Below are 20,765 nucleotides of genomic sequence, written 5' to 3' on the forward strand. Positions count from 1 at the left end.
ACATTCTGCTCTATCAGTGCTCACTCTCCTGCCAGCCACTGTGAGAGATTGCGTCATGGCAAGTGACAAATGGCTTAACAGGTGGCATTGTGGAGGAGCATGTTTACAAGCCCCATTCTTGCCTCAGTCATTGCAAGTGTTCTGGAAACGGATGGCTATTCTGAATTGGGTGGGTATATGATAAATACAATTTGCAATGACAAATTTAGAAAAAAATAGTAAGAAATTTGTGCAATGATCTACTTGAGAATCTTAAACTTGGGATCAATATGAATGCTGGAGGAATGCAATGACCTGTAATTTCTGGTCACTCGCTTGTCAAAGACAGCTGCTTGATTATATTCCATACCACATAACTGTAATATTAATGGTTTACGTAAGCCAATCTAACTGACTTACAAAAATAATCAAGACAAAAACTAAACAAAACAAAATGCAAAGAGTGCATGTGCTTCAGACTAATAATCGCTGGTAACTGCCTTGGGCCTCCCAAAGCACAGCGCCACCTAGTGCCACACCCAAGTTAGTCCTCCACCCTGCAGTCACAAGCACGAGATTCAGGAACAGAGTGCAGGAAACAGAATACAAAAATAGGTTTCACCGGTGTCTGTAATACTCTGGGTTAGTCTACAGTTTCAGCTTCTTTTTGTTTTTCAAGGGATCTTAACTTTAAACATTAGACATGCAAGATTACATTTATGAAATATACCAGATAACAGGCAATGAGTGCTAGAGTCTTCTTTTAATCTCCGGCGTATGACTTCTAAGTGTGCCCAGCAGGAGGCCTGTCTGTCTGAGCTTCTATTACTGCTTCTTCGAGTTGTCTGTTGAACCCCCTTTTTGACATGTGAAGTCAGTAGTATATCTCTGTGTGTGTCCATCATGTTGGAATTAATGGAAAATCAGAGGTTTCTGTGTCTGGGGCGAATGGGGTATGTATTACTGTCAATGTGAGGACAAGATCTGTGAGAACATTCCACTGGGCATTTCCTCACCACATAAATGACCTTTGTTCTAAACCTCATGGCATCATCTTTTAAATGCAAAAGGGCAAAATGTTTGTTGTGGGTCTCTTTTTCGGTGTGTACAGTTTGGAATAAAATAAAACAGGTGAGTTTAAAAGAACGCAAAATAAGACATTTAGTACAAAATATTCTACCAGATGTCTTGAGACACACTATAAAAGATGTTTCTCTGGAGTTCTGATGTGAGGGTTGAAGTTCTAGTTCCTTATTTTAACCCTCTCCATTTTCATCTCTGTTCAAAGACCCACTCCATGTGGCTGACACATAAAAGCATGACCCGAAGGCAGTTCCCAGCGATTTGAACAACTGTTAGTCTCAGGCACACGAACTCTTTGCATTTCCCATAGCCTACTGGGCAGTTTCATCCAGCAAATGTTAATTCCCCTTTATTTGATGATGTGCTCATAGCATAGCATGACAGTTGCACCATTTGCAACTGTAATTCTCTGAAACTAAACACCTTAAGCTTGGCTCCCAGTTATCTTCTGTCTCCACAGTACTAGAAGCCCTCAAACCATGGCAGCTGTTTGATTTTAGCTTATCCCTTCTGAAAAACACTCGCAGGCTGAGTATCATCACTGTGCACTGCCAGCTGAGACCGAGTTTTGAAATGATTGTGATGTAATTTGTTTACCAAAGGGTAGGACGTTTTTTTTAAGTATGCTTCAAAGTATAAAGTATGCAGGTTCCCAATCATTCTGACTGATTTACAGTAGGAATGACATCTGAACATCTTACATTATTCCTACACATGAGAAAAGCGTCTCTGATGCATCTTTTCCTTTTCATCACAACTGAATCTATGGGTTATGATATGACATGACAGCGATGGGTTTTGGGTTATGTTTTAGACACCTTGAGCAAGAAAAGGCACTTAAGGTTTTAGATTCTTGTGTTATTCAGCTAGAACTCACGACGAAACTGGTGGCTACTGCAACAAAGTCACACTCCCTTTGACTGGAGTACAGAATATCAGAAAGAGCATGAGAGGAGGTCACTTGATCCATTGTCCTCAGTTCTGTTCTCCATACTTACATAGACAACTCCTTAAAATGAAACCTGTGCATATCACCCTCAGAAAGTGTTGGTTTAGAGTAGGCAATCAGGTTGAGCCTGTGTTTCTTTGGTAACTGGGAAGAAAGCACCTGGCAAAAACCCATGCAAACATGGGGTTGAACATGCAAAGTCCACAGAGACAAGAAGCTTGAGTTAGAACTGGACCCCAGGTCCTGAAGCTGAAAGGTCATAATGACAACCACCATGTCACTGGACTGCCCTTGAGCTACACCATCAGACCTACACAGTTAGCTGACTTATACTTCATGACTTACAGCAGACCTGATCGTGTGAAACATTCTTTCTTTAGAAAGTTCAATAAGTTATAATGCATCATATATTCTAAAAATACTTGTTTGTTCTGAAGATGGAGTATCAGCTCAAATTAAATCTGAAAAATCATTACTATCCATTCATCGCATTTATTCATCAGCTAAAAAAGATGTCACGTCTGTCTCTTGGAATTAAGGGGGGAAATGGAGAGTGCCAAACTCTCAGAGAATGTACTGTAACCATGCCTCATTTCATAATCTCAGTATGAGAAGAAGCTATGAAAAAACGTGAAACCTGAATTCTTAATTGAAAGAATCGCTACCAAGAGAGTGGCCTTATTGTTTTCAGAGTCACACTTCACATACAGTATGAATAACAGCAACAAAAACATGATAACTTAATAAAATTAATTGCATTCATACAGTATTATTTATCTCAAAGCATCTTCACACTTAAGAGGGGACACTGTGTTCACTATTGAAGTGTAGCCCCACCTGGAAAAAGTGAAAACATCTGATACATTGTGTAGTCTTATCTTCCATCTTTAGAAAAAGCCAATGTTAAGGAGAATACTGTATATTCACAGATTAAACTAACAGATTTTACACAGTTTTGTCTTTAACACCTACAGTTTAGGCTGTTCACTGTTCATACCTCTTGCTTGTTTGCTGTCAGTTCTCATTTGTCTTTTAAGAGCCCTCTTGTTCAGAGTTTTAATGAGCTAGAAAGTAAAACAGCTTCAAAACCCTTCTATGTCTTTGAGATTGGAAAGCCTTTCCACCCTGGAGATTTAGACTTAAAAAGAGTTAGCTTTTTATTCCATTCTTTCTTTTTTGCCTCAAGAATGTAAATATATTTTGAGAAGCATAGCCCTCTGTATAGATAAACTACATTTTTTATTCTCTTGATTTTTTAATAAGTGTTATAGAAAGAATAGGTCTAAATGACACAAAAAATATAATTGTGGTACACCTGAGTCATCGTCAAAGAGCCTCACAGTGTCTGGTCAAAGGTGAGGAGATTTGAATTAAAAGTTTGGATGAATCAGCCTATGTAATTAACATCTGTCAGCCCAACACAGTATTACATACAATATATCTCAAAAGAGTTTTTTTTTTAAATTAAAACAGTTGTTAGTGCTAGATAATCCTTATGGGTGTTTTTCCCATAGTAAAAAAAAATCTGTGCTCTTTGTATAGTATTAACACACCTCTTTCTTAGAATTATGTTCTTCTGGGTGAAACAGCAAGGGAGTATAGAAATGTAAAATAACAAACCAGAAATAATTGATAATCAAAATGGCCTTTGTAGTCTTCCTTTCCAGCGCATTAACCTCTGTGTACTGTATATTTTTGCATATGGGGAATTCTGTGATGTTAAAAAAAGAGAATGAATCCAATTAGGAAACGAGAGTCATTAATGAATGAAAGCTCTGATACTATTATAAGGATTGTTTTGCACTTCCGAACTACAGTATTACAAAGAGCATATTTCCATACTAATATCAATGAAGAGATTCCTTGTATAAAATGAACAGGTCAGACCATACTCTAAATGCAGTGGTAGGTGCTCCAGGGCAGTGAATACAAGCCAAGAGGAAGATGCACAATGTGATCTGTGCTTGTGCTCAGTGCATATGTGTAAAACTCTGGGTTGACCCTGTACTAGATTGGTTCATCCCTAAATAATACAAATAATTGTGTTTTCTATCTATAGAATGCCTTGGTAATGATGAACATTTACAAAATAAAAGCTGCGGGAATTAATACCTTATATGTGGGTGTTTAGAATGATAAAATTTGTATGATAACCCAAATATTCCTTACCCATAAAGACTCTTATTAAAGACCCAGTGGCAGTTTGTCAGAAATGTGCTATCCAGTGTGTACCACCTGTACCATGTGGTGAAGCTTATTGCATTGGGATAATGCCAGTACATCTGAATTACCACAGCTCACTGTACAAACGCAAGGCAAAATCCATTGAAGATGACTTTATGGAGCTGTTACACTTAAACATCACTTTTAGAGTTATCTCAAGCTAGGTTTGTCTTATAGTGCCATTCCATTTGACCACCATTAAGAAAATGATAATTTCTTAAATGGTCCATATTCTTGTGTATTTTAGCCCTACAAAGTAATTCGATCTTCATAAGCTTTATATTATAAACCATTAAGACAATTAGGATAAGACAAATGTATAACAAAAAATACATAAAATATTTGGATTATGTAATTAACAAAATGATCCAACAGTAAGTATATTTGTGTGAAAAAGTCTGTGAACAAATTCAGTAACAGGTGGTACTTTCTTCAGCAGCAAAGAATTCAACTTGATGTTTCCTGCAACTGTTTATCAATGTCGCACATCAAATTTAATTAATTTTGACCCATTCTTCCTTACAGACCAGCTTCAAGTCGGTGACATCTGAGAGCTTTCTTCCATGAATAGCTCACTTCTGGTCCTGTCATAACACTTCAATGGGGTTTAGGTCTGGGCTTTGACATTTCCATCCAAAATGCAAAATTTCTTCTTCAGCCAATTTTGTTTTAGATCTGCTTGTATATTTAAGATAATTGTCTTGCTGCAAGACCCCCTTTTAGTTCAGCTTCAGCTGATGAATGGATGACCTGCCATTCTCCTCCTGAATTTGCTGAAGCAATGCTGAATTCATGGTTTCATTAATGATGGCAAGCCATCCAAGTACTGAGGCAGCAAAGCAGCCCCAAAGCATGGTTCTCGCATGGAGTATTCATGATACTCCTCACCCCCAGCAGTCAAGCACTTGCTCTGAGTTGTAGCTTGGGGAATCCTGGCCACACCCAATCCAGGTTTAAACTAGTAGCATCTGGGTCACAGAGCTCACTAAGTGCTCAGACCATGTGCTCTACTGGTTGAGCCTCTTGTAAGTTTCCAAAAGTGAGCTAATTTAATTAAAAAGAACATCCTTCTTTTTTTTCTTATCGGTTTATCCAGTACACAGTCCCAGTGTGAAGCTGGACTGCTAACCAGGCAAGCAGTGGCTGCAAAGCAAGACAGACCCTGGGCAGGATGCTAGGCCATCTCAGTAAAAAGAAAATATTATTTTAATAACACTTTGTGATTCACACTTAACTTTACCTTTCATACCATTTCCTGCCTCAGACTTTGATTATAAAACTACCTCAAGAGGATTTGAACTTTAAAACAGAACATATTAAATGGAGCCTTCACAGGGCAATTAATTTTAGTATTTTAAAGAGCAGCCTTTCTTGAGATGCCTCTTATAGTACATGGGCCATACTTTGTAAATAAAATAATGATAATGAAAGCAACTAACTGAATGTTCTGCGAAATTATCTTGACCATTTAAGAGTCCTGCTGTGGCTCTGAAGCAAGTTTATCACAGTCTCTGCCATTCCCGTAATGAATGGCTGGTAATACAATGTGCAAAAACCTTTCACTTGAAACGCATTTCCCAGTTACTGTATAACAGTCCTGCAGATATCAAATGTTATTTTTCCTTTTAGTTCTAAAACCAATTTCAGGAACATATCTTAACAAAAGAAACTGTTCCAAAGCGACAAGATGATGACAATGCAGTGCATCCAAAAGTACATAAAAGGAGGAAAGCACCACACCATTTTATTCTTATTATTATTCTTAATCCATCCATTAACTGCGTCTTCGAAATCAGAGTTGCAGGGGTTTATTCTTAATACATACCTGTACTGTATTTTAAATTAGTGTATTTTGAGAGCAATTGAGATAATATTCTGATAACTTCATTTCCTCAGGGAGCTGAATGTCCTTCATCTGAAATTAATACTTACTGTACGTGTAAAGAATTATTGCTACCATATATGCTCAAATTGATTGTTGACTTTTAAAATTAAGGTTTTTGTAGTGAATTTAAAAAATGTGCTGTCTTCACATTTGTACTACAAAGCAGGAATTTTTCATCTTTTTTGACAGAAGACCTCTTTGCAAGATATCACTTTCCTTAGGTACACCAATTAAATTAGGTCTGTACTTATTACAAGTAACGCTTCTGCCAATGATAAAATATTAAACATTGAACAAAAGATCCACCATAACTACTGTTAGTATTGGCAGTTTACAATTCTAGATGTGGGACGATGTTTATGTTATGGGTTATGTTTTAAGAACCAGACATCCCACAGCCCGTATTAAAAAGAATTTTTATTAAGAATTTTTTATTTTGATAATTCCCCAAGAGGTCCATACGGCTTTAGCCGGTGTGTGGGCCTACGCATGACCAGCAAAATAAAGAAATTGGAAAAAAAAGAGCAGAAGTAACATATGTTCAGGCGGTCACATCCTGGCACAGATTAAATTGCTCTGGTTTGGCGCCATCAGGATTGCATTACGGGAGGTGAAGAAGCGATAGTGGCTTGCAGGCCCAACACGCACTGTTTTCAGAGGTGGTGAGAAATGTTTTCACATTTCTGCTTGACCCATCAAGGGTGTGAGGGAGGAAGAGGAACGCGTGGTGCTTCGAAGCAAAGTTAGAAAACAGGAAGATTTCAGTGAATGAAAGAGAGATCATTGCCATGTGAGAGAAGAAATGCTCTGTAATAATACCCTCTGTTTTATTCTGTATAATAGAGCGCTTCTGACTAGAGGGGGGAGCCGCTTGTTAAATCAGTAGCTTCTGCAGTGACTCCACACGAGGCAGTAGGCAGCGGTTTCGAAATTGTGTGTCGGACGAGGCTTGCAGTGATAGTTTGCATGTCAGCGTTCATCAGTTCTGCTACAGCGCACCTGTCTCTGATGGGATTTGTCTCTGATGGGACGAATTGTAAGGCATATTCTTCAGCCTAAGAAAATGGCTACTCTCTGATGAAGTTACAGCATTTTCATAGAAAGGCATGCTTCTTAATAATAGCTTCATCCTCCAGTGAATTAATAATCTGGTGCTGCCCCCTTTGTTATTTGCATAAAATAATAATGGAAAACCATTTGTTGAAAACAGAGACCTGAAATCTGCTGATCTCATGGCACAGCTAAAATATATGTAATATTTGTGGTTAGCAATAAACTGCTTTAAAACATACCAGATATGCAGCTGAAAAGATTAATTTAATGATTATTCCAGTCGAGGGAGAGAGATCAATTTCGCGGATCTCTGCCTCAAATCTTAGCTCTTAGTTCTCAAGTTATTTAAAATGACTTTACATGTGTAAGACGCCAGACTGTGGAGTGTTTTACAATCAATCATTTTTGTATCGCACTTCTTCAGATTGGTCTAGTTGACTGTTCTACTATTTACTGGTCTAGTTTCTGTGTGTCAGAAGTAAAAAAAAATAGCAAAAAGATTGCACTGCTTTCTCATTTTCAGCCAAGTTGTTAAAGTTGGCAGTGTCATCGCTCAAGGAATGGCTGGATTAGAGTTTGGGACTGATTGCTTATGAACAGCCAGACAAACAAAATGGGCCAGATGGCCTCCTCCTCTCCTTTGTAATGTAATGTTCTTGAATGAGTGCTGCTTGAGTTTACAGATTGTTATTTTTTTGCTCCCACAATGTTTAAATAGTAGTACATTGTTAAATACAAAAATGGGACCTTCTGTAAATCACTGTTATGCATCCGAAAAGGCAGAGCTAAATCACTGCAATACTGGGCCTTAGTCTGTACTTGTCTAAAGCAATGCACCCAGTCCTGCTGTACCTTAAAACCTTGCATACAGGGCTTTTCTGAGTGAAGGTTTGGCTCTATGATCTAGGGTTCGAGTCTGGCACATTAGTCCAAACCCTAACCTCTAGGGAATAGTGAGCAGGGGCTCTTTCTCTCTGCCCGTGATACGGCAGCGCCTGGGGGCACCTGGCCACTTTCAGGGATGCAGCGCGGCTGTGAGGGATGCTCTCCAATCGGTAGAGTGACATGTTAAAAGACGAGTGTTTCGAATCTGGTCAGTTCTGCACTTCAGGTCTGTCCCGTGTGTTCGTAGCTGTGAGCTAAGATGTAAACAAAATTAGGGCTATTCCAAATCAGGTCGGCAAGACAAAACATAATGGGCAGTTGTGATTTATTAGAAAATTTAGAATTGCCCGATCACACATGCAAAGAAGGGGGCACTTAGTATGTAGTATGTAGTACTACACATAATATTATTCACTTATTTGAGCAGTGATTCCCAATGTACATATTTAAGTCTTAGCCTCCTGCACAAAGTGATGTCTGTTTGCTTGGTCAGGGGGGCATATCATGTGGGTTATTTTATGGTGTCATCTTCTGCATTTCTAGGGTTGATAAAAATAATGCAATATATTTTCTCTTCTTTGACATGAATATAGATGGCTTCTAGAGAAATAGTCTAACCGAATTCATGTCTGAGATATCTCTGTATCCAAATACTCTTGCCCTGAGATATGATTTTTGACTTATAATCTAATTGCAGTCTTAAGTTACATCCTGCTAGCATTATCCAAAGTCACAGAATAATGTGTTTTTCTACATCCCATCCACTGACATGGCCATTAGTTTTGACAGACTTACATTCCGGCTTGACTAATTTATGACTCTACTGTGCCTTTGAGCATCTGTGCTATTATACAGCTTTAGAATTTATATACAGTATCTAAAAATCTCCACTGGAAATTTATGTCAGCTTAAAACCTTAGCTTAAAAACAATTTGGCTCATTTAAACCTTCTGACTTGTAAACAACTTTACAGCTGATGGAGAAAAAACACCCCGTCATTTTTAGGTAGCGTGAGAAAGTTTTCAAAGTAAATGTGGACTCCTTGACACTTTTGTGTAAACATAACATGATTCATTCATTTGTTCTAAATAACCCTTAATGGGTTAGCAAATAGCGTGTCTTCTTAATGAGACACTAAATCAACAGTGAAATACAAACAAGAAGACACAAATGGCAAATAAGGCAAAGTGCGTTTAAAATTGAGAACAGGAGACACTTTCATTATTCCAGTGGGAGATGAGAACTAGTTACCCAGCCGTATTGTTGAAGCCGATACATTGGTTAGATCAGAGTTCTTGAAAACATGTCTGGATGAGATCCTCTGATCAATTAGCGACTCACAAAATGACAAGTTACATCGACCAAAAGACCTGTTCTTAGTTTTAACATTTCTTATGTACTTAACAGTCAAGCTCACTGACAATCATGGCAAAGTGCCTTGTGGTATCTTGATGAGTCAGAGGCAAATCTTTTAATCTTCATGATCCTGGACCAAATAACTTAGAACGTCTGCATTATTTTCCATGAAATCTTTTTGCTGGAAATATGATTATTTTTATAGCCATTGAATAGGGTTTTGGCTTTTTGACACCTGGTCGATATTCAATTTAGCTTCATTTGCTGCTATTTCTTACCTGAGTAAACAGCCAGTATAGCTTCATCCTCTTTGCTTTGGCATAGCTGCACTCAATCAGCCTGGGCCTGCTGTTGACATCCACCAGACATTTGTTGTCATCATCATCAATGGTGGGGCTCAGGACACCTACATGGAACTGCTGGGTACTGGTGTAATAAACATTCTGAAATGAAAGAACACGCAGAATTAGTGTTTTGTAACAAAATACACAGCAAGCAGCAGAAACACGCAGGCATGTTAAAAGGTGTATTTATTTTTTCTTGTTGTATTACACCACAAGAAATACAACAGGATAGCAAACCATAGCTACAAGTAGTAACAAAATAAAGGCCAACATAATGTATGTACTAATACTTGTTTAGTTTCAAGTTTACAATATGCTGGGCGGATAATTTCAAAAGACCTCATGATGGGGAAAAGCTGAATGAGTACACACATTACATATATACATGTACACTGTAAATGATGAAGAAAGTGTTTTATATCCTTCATATTATAAAGGAAAGGAACACATAGTCATCTGCTAAAACTGAGCTAAACAGTTTTTTTTTTCTGGCAGAACCCTGGTTTCAACATAAATATTTTACTCTCCTGTGTCCCACGAAGTATCCAATGGCCACATTAACAGGCCACAAGCACATGCTCTGGTGTGTCAGTTTCTTTCCAAAGTGCTCTTTCTCATGAAACATGAATTGCATGGCAAACGCGAGTTCCACTACATTGTCAGCGCCAGCAGCTTCGGCTTGTGGACGCCAGACTTAAAAAAACTACATTGATCCGAGCAGGGTACAATTTGCTAACACAAAGATTGTAAACAGCTGATATGAAAAAATCTAGCTGAGAACAACCCCCAAAATCTAGATTTAAAAACATATTCCCATTCTAAAGCTTTTCCCAGAATTGCCTTTTGATATTCCTGATGTTCCGAATTCATCATGAATAAATACATATTCAGTAGAACAAGGAAAACAGAGGAAAGCGACCAATTAGGAAACTCTGATTATAATATCATACCGTATGCTTTGATGTATATTTGGGATAGATGTGCAGCTCTTTCTTAACTAATTTGCTAGAGGTAGAGTACTGTATTTCAAAAAGATCTCAACAAAATTCAAGGATGGGCACACACCCAAGAATGGGAGATTACATTTAGCGTAGGCAGGTGCAAAGTCTTCAGGTAAGCAAAACATAAACTGAACACTTTAAGAAGAAGGTAATTATGAAAAAGACTTGGATGTTTCCATCTTCATTTACTTTTATTAAAGACTGTAGAGGAAGCAATACAAAGGCAAACAGAATGTTAGGATACAGTATGAGGTTTCCCTAACAGGAATCTGTAGCGCTCTGTTTCGATTGAATCCTGCTTCTACAAGTAAAGTTACAAACGTTCAGTGAGCATTTCTCACGTTTGATCGATAACTGGAAAGACGCACCCCTCTAAGATTTTCCTTCTTAAAATCACATCATTGCAATTTGTAACCCCTTACTTTAGGACACGTAGGCACGACACAATTATAAACTACACAAAAGGCAATTCATATTTAAGGGGAATCTTTGAAAATTTAAGTTAAAGCTCTCAGTTCTAACAATGGCTAATCAAATAATTGCAGCCAAAGCACGCTTTTTTTACTGGGGATTTCTAACTTAGTATTAAGATAAATATTTCTGACAGGTTTGATCCTTTCTCCCTCATTCTACTCCAGGCAGCTTAATTTTCTGAGTGGCTTAACCTGTCAAAGCAGTTCAGAGCACAAGCATTTAAGACCTAATAATAGATTTACCATAGAAAAGGGCTCAAAAATCCATGATACCTTTAAGCTGTGTTCCAGCTATATATTAAATCCTTTATTAGCCATGTGTTTTCTTGATTTTTTTAATTATCTTACAGAGGCACGGCTGAATGATTGACATTATCTTGTCTATTGACTTGCAGTCAGTTTCTATCAGTTTTCACCAGCTGAGATATATATTCTGTCATACCCATAATAAAACCTTTGAAATCAAGTTAAAATACAAAATCATGAAGCCTGACCTAACGGTATTGCTCCATGTACATTTTTTTTGCGAGCAAACAATATTGCAGCTGCTGTAAAACAATATAAATCATATAGTTAAACAATATCAATAATAGGTTTGTATCAGTTTTTTATTTATTTAATTAGAGCAGGTTAAATATATCCAAAGTAAATTAAGTACTCTGTAACCCTAACCTAGAAATATAAATCACAAGATTAAGAAGTTTGAATATGAGGATAGGTTCACTGGATTACCTATAGACTATACTGTATGTCATTTATTACCGGGTAACTTTTTACAGCTGTTCAAACACTACAGCCCACTGAAAGACAGACCAGATTGAAACTTGTATTCCTTTGGGGAGCTTTCTAGTCTTTGGGGATAAAAACTATTAATTGTTTTTACAGGATGGCTTCAGGCAGTGCACAGTTTGGTGGTTACGTTGTTGTTTGTTTGAATTCCCTATCTTGAAATAACACACACTAAGCCAGGGAGCCATTCTACTTGAAGAATATTGCGATATGAATGACATGCTAGCTTTAGAAAGAAACAAGCATAATTGCATAATTGAATGATCTGCATAAAGCTTTGGTACAATAAGTGCATAAATACTTCAGCTGTGTGGAATTTCATATCTTTTTCCCTGTCCCTAGCTGTTTTAAACTGTGAAGGTATGTACCTGATCAGAAGAATAGGGTCAGACTTGCAAAATCGTATGGTTTTAGACACTGTGTAATCCAGAATGATTCATATATAAGACTATAGGAATAAAAAGTGATACTGCCCATACAAATATACTGACAAGATGGGTAAAGGTTGTCCAAAAAATTAAGTGTTTTGCAATCATTCACTGCACAAAATCATTCAGCTCCTGCAGAGCTACTGTGGATGCTGAGTATGAGAGATGCATTCCCCATGCCACTGCATTATACATACTGTGGATTTGTGCCTGTCACAGTTCTCCTGCACAAGGAATAATGACTGACTCAAGTACCGGTGAAGGAGCTCATAAATGTTGATTAGTCTCCGATCAGTTTTTGGCAGACACTCCTGATTGTTTATTGAGCATCATTGTGAACAGAAATCCCTTAGGACCACATTTTCCAAGGTCAACCAAAAGAAGCGGATTTTGTAGCTGTGCTTAAATTCTACCCACCGCAATATAAAAAAGTCCTAGTTTAATTTAGCTGGCACAATAGAAGATAAAACAGCTCTTACAGATTGCAGCAATTTACATAGAGACCTTTCATGCATTTGAAATGAAAATGCACATCAGCACAGTCAGCTTTAATGGAGCTCCAGTACTCAGAATGTTGCAGACACCTGGATGTAGTGATGGAAGCAGGGTTCCTGGTCAAAGAGCTGTTGTATTCAACAGCTGGCATCTGCAGCTTGTCCCTTCCAACCATTCCACTGCATAGTTAATGCAGCTGTTTGCAAACAAATTAATGCACAAGCTTCCAGAACATGAAATGTGTGCAGCTCAGGTATAATTAGTGCCAGGATTTCATGTTTAATTCACAGAGATGGCATGGAAATTAATTTCATATTCAACAAAAGCATCTAAAGCAATACAGTATACATATATTCTTTGCTGCATTTTAATGGGTCTCACGAAACATCAAGCTCCATTCATTGGCAGTTGTCAACATATATTATTAATTCAATTGGCTGAGGCTTTTGTCCAAAACTTTTATTTGTACTTGTTTATACAGCTGGGCATTTTTCTTGGGTGAAGTACCTTACCTGCAGTGCCCAGTGTTTGGCCCACAACATTCTAGTTACAATTGCAGAGGTCCGACAACTCCTCCACACTTCTGCCTCAAACCACATTAATCCACATTAACGTGTTTTTACTGAATAGTGATCCATTGCAATGATTCACGAGAACAAAGTGAGTCTCACCCAGTGTTAACGGCACATTAGCTCAGAGGTGTAAGTGAGAAAGAAAATCTGGAGCAGAAAAAGTTTGTATCTTTAGAAGAGGGCAAAAGGAACCAAAACATAATTAGACACTTTATGCAGGTATTCAAATAATTTCTTGTGTGGGGAAAAAAAACTATATAGAGTGCACTGTTTATTCATGACCCCTGCTGTGTGAAGCAGTCTACTTTTATTACCAGAGTTCTGCACAGTTTGTGGAATTTTTTGTCAAGCTAGTAAATTACCAAAGGATCTGAAAGTAATATTGCTTCATTATTTTTCACAGGAGGTTTTGACAAGTGTCAGAACTACCACAGGATCCTGATGTAAATTTCAGTCAGGATGCACCATGCTAATAAATTATCATTATTATTTATGGCCTTTATAAGGAGTGCAGCTGATACCAAAGGATAATTAGTTAAAAAGATTTTTAAAGAGTAGTTCTTGGGACTTGCAGGCTACAACACATTGTTTTGCTAACAAAATAATAATGTGCATAATAAATTTGCACATTACGAAGGAAAGATTTTGAGTTGAAATCTAGGTGGAACATTTGACCAATTTATCAATTACAAATGTTCCAGAAAGGAGCATTGGAAACAGTTTTGCTGGCTGCAGCTCGTGAAGTCAGATTTTGCTGTGGCACTTCATCTGGAGAAGTTAACCTTTTTACAAGCCTTGGGTTCCATACCTGTGAAATACCTGCAGAGTTTTTCTTTTGCTTTTCCTGCTGTCAATTACATTCAATATTTAGACGGAAAGAAGCCGTTCCTTTTACACTGCATACAAAAGTGCATTGTGAGAACAGTTCTTTATAATCAAGGTCAGAGCCCACGGATATGTTCCTGCCCTCATCCAGTAAAATTTAATCAGGGAGACTTGGACAGTATTTACGGAATTAGAATGAATGGGCTAGAAATCACAAAGAATAATGTGAAAACAGATAAAGAGAGACAGGGAAAATATTTTTTTTTAAAATTGGTGTTTGCGTAATCTGCTTTCAACCTGTCTGAAAAGCTGTATATCCAGTCTTGCATGATAGTAATGTAAGATATTAGAAAGCTGTTGTGTTTAGGAATAAACAATAGAGCACTTTCATTTAGTTTTTTACTATGGGATCTGTTTCTTACTAGTTTTAGTCCTTTATTAGGTCCACAGAATATGAAAGCACTGTAAACCTTCATGCTCCCCGGAGCGTATCAGGGGACAGGTGTTGGTTGAGGCAAGAAGGAAATTAGCTTTAATTAATAGAGTGTGTCACTGATTATATTTATTGCATGGTTATGCTTAATAAGAATCTAATGTTCATTCTGTCTAGTAGAGACAAATTTGTTAGAATACGTTGCACGTTTTTCATTCACAGCTGTTTTGTTTTATTTATTTGGGCATTCAGATCTCCCCTCACTTCCAGTACATTCATAAAAACGATTTATTCAAGGTCCTGAATAAAATTAAAGCAGTTTTGACTAGGTGCTCTTCTTTACAGGTTTGCATTCGAAAATAAACCCGCATCCTCACCTCGAATTCTGACTTCGTGATCTCCAGTTAAGAGAGAGTTTAGAGTTTAGAGATGCTAAACATTTATAAGGATGGTATTTCATGTGTCTGACATGCAAAAAACGATTTTATACAAATGTATTCCTCATAAGTCGAACTGAATAATGCAGCTAGACCTTTGGGCATTTAATCTGTATTTTCTCAAATTTAAGCTGTTTTGCTGGTGATACTGTTAGGTCTTTAATTCACCAGCAGCTATATCACCTAGGTGTGAGCCTGGCCAGTACCTGGATGGGTGACTCCTGGGAAAAACTAAGGTTGCTGCTGAAAGAGGTGTCAATGGGGCCAGTAGGGGGCGCTCACCCTGCGGTCTGTGTGGGTTCTAATGCCCCAGTATAGTGACAGGGACACTATAGTGTAAAAAAGGTGGAGAGCCCAGAAAAGCCCTATATAAGTGCAAGGAATTTATTTATTTATTTGGCACACCTCAGAGCTCTCCTCTCTAATGTTAAGACCCCAATCCATAAAATTTCTTAAACAATTTGTAAACCATCCCAGAGCTCCAAAGCCCACTGTAAACACTGCTCCTTGCAGACGATTATCTCATCAATATCTTGTCATTGCCTAGGGCCGTGGGAACGCCTATGACTGTACACAGCTCACCCAATCTATACTACTAGTGTACTGTGGAGATTGGAATAGTACAGCACTGTAGATGTCAAGTCCAGATCTTAATGAGCTAAACTAATTGCTAGACTGTCAACACTGAATTCTGAAATGGTTGAAAGTTTTAATTCTGGAAGTTATTTCTGAAATAATGCAGAATTAGAAACACTTTTAACTGCAGACCCATAAACCATTTTTTAAATTACAGCCTACAAAAATCCTTAAAAAATGATTATTACATACAGTGTGCTACAGTATATGAAAAGGATAACTGACAAATGATCACAGTCTTGAATTTTTCAGTATAAAGACTAGATAAACTTGCATTCCACTAGTTTTGTACTTTTTCAGGCAAGTATTTGATCTCTGCTTCACAATTGTTTGTTTCATTTATAACAATCCCATGAATATTATATATCCTGCTATTAAAGGTTTTGAAACATATCATTTGTCTTTCTTGCACTGTGATGGCAATCACTGTAGATTTGCACAAAACTGAATTCTCATTTCTTCTGCAGATTTTTTTTACTATTTTGTAGTACAAGGGATAAGCACAGAAATAGCACAACCCTCAGTAGAAAAAAATGATATCCACTTCATTTGCTGCAAATCTTCGAATCTCAAAGCCTTATGTCTTCAGATAAAAACAACATCTGAGCACAGAAATCATTAGTTTGGCAATAAGAAATTCAAATTGAGTAACTGAATTATTCACATTCGTTTGTTTCTTAAAATAGGATGTTGCACTTCAAAAGATAAAGGTATGCCGACAGCATGAACAACAAAATCCATAGATATGCTTATAACTGAGAACACTGTAAGTCAACAAAAGTGACCATCAATGAAGCAAAGCAACGTCAAAGTCATGTTTTCAAGTTTATGTACAGTGAAGTCATTGCTGTTTTTTCAGCAATGTTTAATACTAATTCAACAGGCCAGGGGAGGGTCAAGGCAAGACAGAGACTATCCTAGGGGATAGAGTGCGAAAAGAGGACACGCCTGTTTTCCCCTTGGACTGGACGCCAGTCCATCACAGCAGCCACAGAGAAAAGGACAATATAGAATAGCCAGTCCGATCTAGTTAGCATACTGTACCTTTGAGAGACTGGAGGAAAATGGCGCACCTGGAGATAACCCACACAGACATGGGGAGAACATGTGAACTCTAATCAGACAGATGCCTAACGCTGCAACCAACTTGAGGACCCTGGAGCTGTGAGCCTGCAGTGTTAACTACAATGCTGACATACCTGCCTTGCACTGTATAATGAGACACAACATCATCACTTCCTTGTCTCTCAACGGTATTCAAAGCTCTCTGCTCATTGCAAAGTCTTTTGGTGTTATCTAGATCCCTTAGCATACTTCTGTAATGCAGGTTGTTCTTAATATGTATATCTTATATAATATCCTGGGGATGGAAGTCTCAAGGCTTTCCACGCATCTCCTTTGTTCTTATTTTGAGAAGTGCTGTTGACTGAGGCTTGGATGTGGTTTGAGTCTTCATTAATGGCAAAAAGACTATCAAAACTTAACTTTAAAGACAAAGTTGCGTCTGTAGTTCACCCGGGAGCCAGGCGCTGGAGTGGGTTATCTTAGAGAAAATTATAACGTAAATATCAAAGCACAAAAGTTTAAATAAAAGGCAGGTTAAGGTTTCTTAAACTTCTCATCGATCCGTGTGAACTCCTGTTTCTCCATGTGAGCATGCCAACAATTCATCATTTTGACATTTGCCTTCATCTTCACTCATCCATTTCTCATTTCTTTTACTTGACTCAGCAAGCAACGTCTGATATCCTGAGGACGTTGTCTTAATTATTATGGACCACGTGTGTGCTTATCCAAACAATCTAGAAACAAGCAAACATATGCCAGGGAGATCTACGGTAAAACAAATGCATGTTTCTCTCCCTTAGTAGACCATTACAGTGTTTTATTTTTTTATCTGTGAGAGAATGTTCTTATCCTGCTCTAAAGAAAGAAATGGTCTGATGATTAGAATTAGGTTTTGGGAATGAACAAACCCCAACTTCCCATTTAAGTCATTTAGTTTGGCCTCTCTGCTCCTCTAGAGAATGCTGTTTGTTGTACCAGTGCATACCACTTATCTCATCCAAACACAATGCTTCGTTAGTTAAATGACTGCAGAGGGGAAAGCCATTGAAAGTGATGTTTGATAAATTGCATTTTAGTTTTTAGTCGCTAGCTAATGTCTTCACAATTAACGCAGTAAGTGCAATTTAGGTAATGGAATCTTGTTTCTTTTTACAGGGTACCTCTTCCACATTTCATTTCTATTCATGAGCCATGTGACCCAGGTTGGAAGTTAGAAAGGTGCTCCATAAGGTGTGCATTTTGACTAATGCTCAAAATAATGAACACAGCAAGGTTGGTCGCAGAGGGAGAGCTGACATTTTCTCTCGTGTAACTTGTGGCTAATTCAATAAGTCACACGGTCTGCAGGCTTTTTAATTGCATTCTCCTCCCATGTATTCCCTCAAGCAGTGCTTTGAACATCATTAGCTGATAGCACTTCAAGCGCTTGAGGAGCCATTTAAAAACAAAAAAAAACTAGAACATGTACATTAAAATTGCCTTTTGGAAGAAAGCTTAAAAAGACACTTAATGTGAAAAAACTGCACCACCGGTTCTAAAAAGCACCAACCCTGATTTTAAACTTTCCGCCATCACATTAAATTTCAAAAATCCAATTCGACTCTACTTGGGCTGCTGTTCTAAAAAAGCCCATTGTACAGAGATGTTAAGATCTATACTTTTCCCTTTCATCTTTACTAATGAATTTGGTTAGTCATCCAAATAGATCTTAATTATCAGTCTTAAAGAAGGAAGGTGGAAGTGATTCTGAGCTTATGATGTCCTCATTTCCCCTCTTACTTGCCTCATACCCTTCCTTGGGGAAATTAAAGTGGGGGAGTCATTTTGGAGTCAGTGCTAAAGTGAGTGTGTGACAGGCTGATTCCAGCAGCACTCCTCTCAGGGGGCAAGCTGGCAAGCCTATAAAGGACAGGGTGTGAGAGCACGAGACTTCAAATTGAAAGTCAGACCCAGCATCCTACGGGTTTGTGCTGAAGCAGGGCCGTGCTTTTTGTGTTCCAAGGGGACCAATGTTCCTCCAGGCCTTCCTATGGCACTTTAAGACAGACACTCCTGAAGAACTAAAGTTTTTAAACTGGTCCAAGATATATGTCATAAAAAAGATTGGTCATTAATTATTGGTTATTACTGATTAGGTTATTAAGAGGTGTGTTGGAATTAAAAAATATGCAAATGAACCAGACTGAAGGAAAATCTCCCAGGACCTGGACTGAGAACCTCCCCCATTTCCTGACGACCTGAAAGCCGGCCATCAGGTTTCCATTACAACCTACTGTTCAGGTACTCCTGCATAAACCTGCTCATGACAAAATATATCTGATGGTCACATTTTTAAAAGAAATTCAATGACCAGTTTAAATTTTATATTTAATATATATATCTAATATAATTAGGTTTTGTAACATTTAAAAAAATATATTTCCCTTAAGTTGTGTTAGTCATTGTAAGAAAAAATATTCAATAATTTTTTTTTTATCGTTTTTCAATCCAACTTGAATAGGAGGTATCATCAGGTTCCAAATGAAACATGAAGAAAAAGCAGACTCATTTTGGAAGAGATGGGCCACTGAATACTCACTGCTAGTGATTTAAATACACAGAAGGCAAGTATTACAGCAACCCAAGATTTTCACAAGACACACAAACAACTTCATTCTAATCTAAGTGTAGAGAGTGAAATTAAATTTGATACCAAGGACTTCAGGGTCGAACCGCACCAAGATCGTCATCTATTTTGTAAAATTAACTCTGACCTGTTCTCATTGAAAGTCAGTGTGCAATCAACCGGGGAAGCAAATCAATGAACAACACAGAATGGCTAATCGACAGAGCTATCCATACTTCGGGCGTCGGGGAGATAGAAATTAACCTCTCAATCACTAAATGACTCTCAGGCATGATGGAAGCAGAATGTCAATGATGAAGTGACCAGCTGAGCTCACACAGTGGCGTTTGGATTGCAGAACAACAGTACCCTGCTGTACAGGGTCCTACTAAATGTTAATGTGATGTTCAAAGCAACCTACAGTACAGTATAAAGCACCCTGTACATACTGTCATGACATAACTTTTCATCCATCTATCATTTCTCAAGATGAAGACTCTGTTTGTTCTGATTTTGATTCAATTTCGTCATCTCCAAGATTTCATTCTTACTTCACTTTACTAGCCAAAAGCAGATTCATGATTTTTTTTTCCAACAGAGGAAAACTTGAAAACCTGCCAACACCTTGACTTCATTCAGCGCAAACTGGTTTGTCAATATGTAAAACAGATAGAACTGTTTTTTCAACCTGCAGATTTTACCAGGTCACCAGTTACTTATACTGTCTTTTCTTTGTTGAGCCTTCAGTCCTAAGCCATTTCCTTTAAGTGCAGCGCTCCCCTTACCCTATACAGTAATGGCAATATCTAGCTTGAGAATGTGCCACCTTGATACACCATTTTAGAAGGTCAGCATACTGAATTGGAAGCAATGGAAAGAGGTAGACAACTCTCTTTGAGGTGGAAAACATTGTATTATTCATGAGTAAGTCCACTGATTTCAAGACAGTACTAATTCACCGTACAGACTGATTGTGTGATTTTTATCACGTTAATGGATATGCCATTTACATCAATGTACTTTCTTTCCAAAGTACTGCTCTCTCTTTCACTTTTTCAGTTGTATGCTCGGAAAGGTTGTTTTTTCCCTCCATTGAAGCTTTGTAATTTTATCTTTAAGAACCCGACTCTTTACAAGACTGCAACAGTAACAGTATTATGCCAGTAATAATTTTAATTATTTGATATAACCCAAATCCCTGGCTCTAGTGTGCTTAATCCTCTGCAGGTTGTACAGGCTGAAATCT

The 20,765-nt window shown here is 37.8% G+C and overlaps 1 protein-coding gene across 1 annotated transcript in view; it reads right to left on the bottom strand.

The window, feature by feature from the left end:
* galnt18b (UDP-N-acetyl-alpha-D-galactosamine:polypeptide N-acetylgalactosaminyltransferase 18b) overlaps nt 1-20,765 on the bottom strand; it is a 133,477-nt gene that overhangs the window by 1,484 nt on the left and 111,228 nt on the right. The window contains exon 10 of the mRNA XM_088934762.1: nt 9,692-9,856. Coding sequence (XP_088790888.1) covers nt 9,692-9,856 — 165 coding nt within the window. The remainder of the gene's footprint in view (nt 1-9,691; nt 9,857-20,765) is intronic.

The sequence above is a fragment of the Atractosteus spatula genome, chromosome 16 (assembly GCF_055471065.1).
Source record: "Atractosteus spatula isolate fAtrSpa1 chromosome 16, fAtrSpa1.hap1, whole genome shotgun sequence".
Taxonomy (NCBI): domain Eukaryota; kingdom Metazoa; phylum Chordata; class Actinopteri; order Semionotiformes; family Lepisosteidae; genus Atractosteus; species Atractosteus spatula.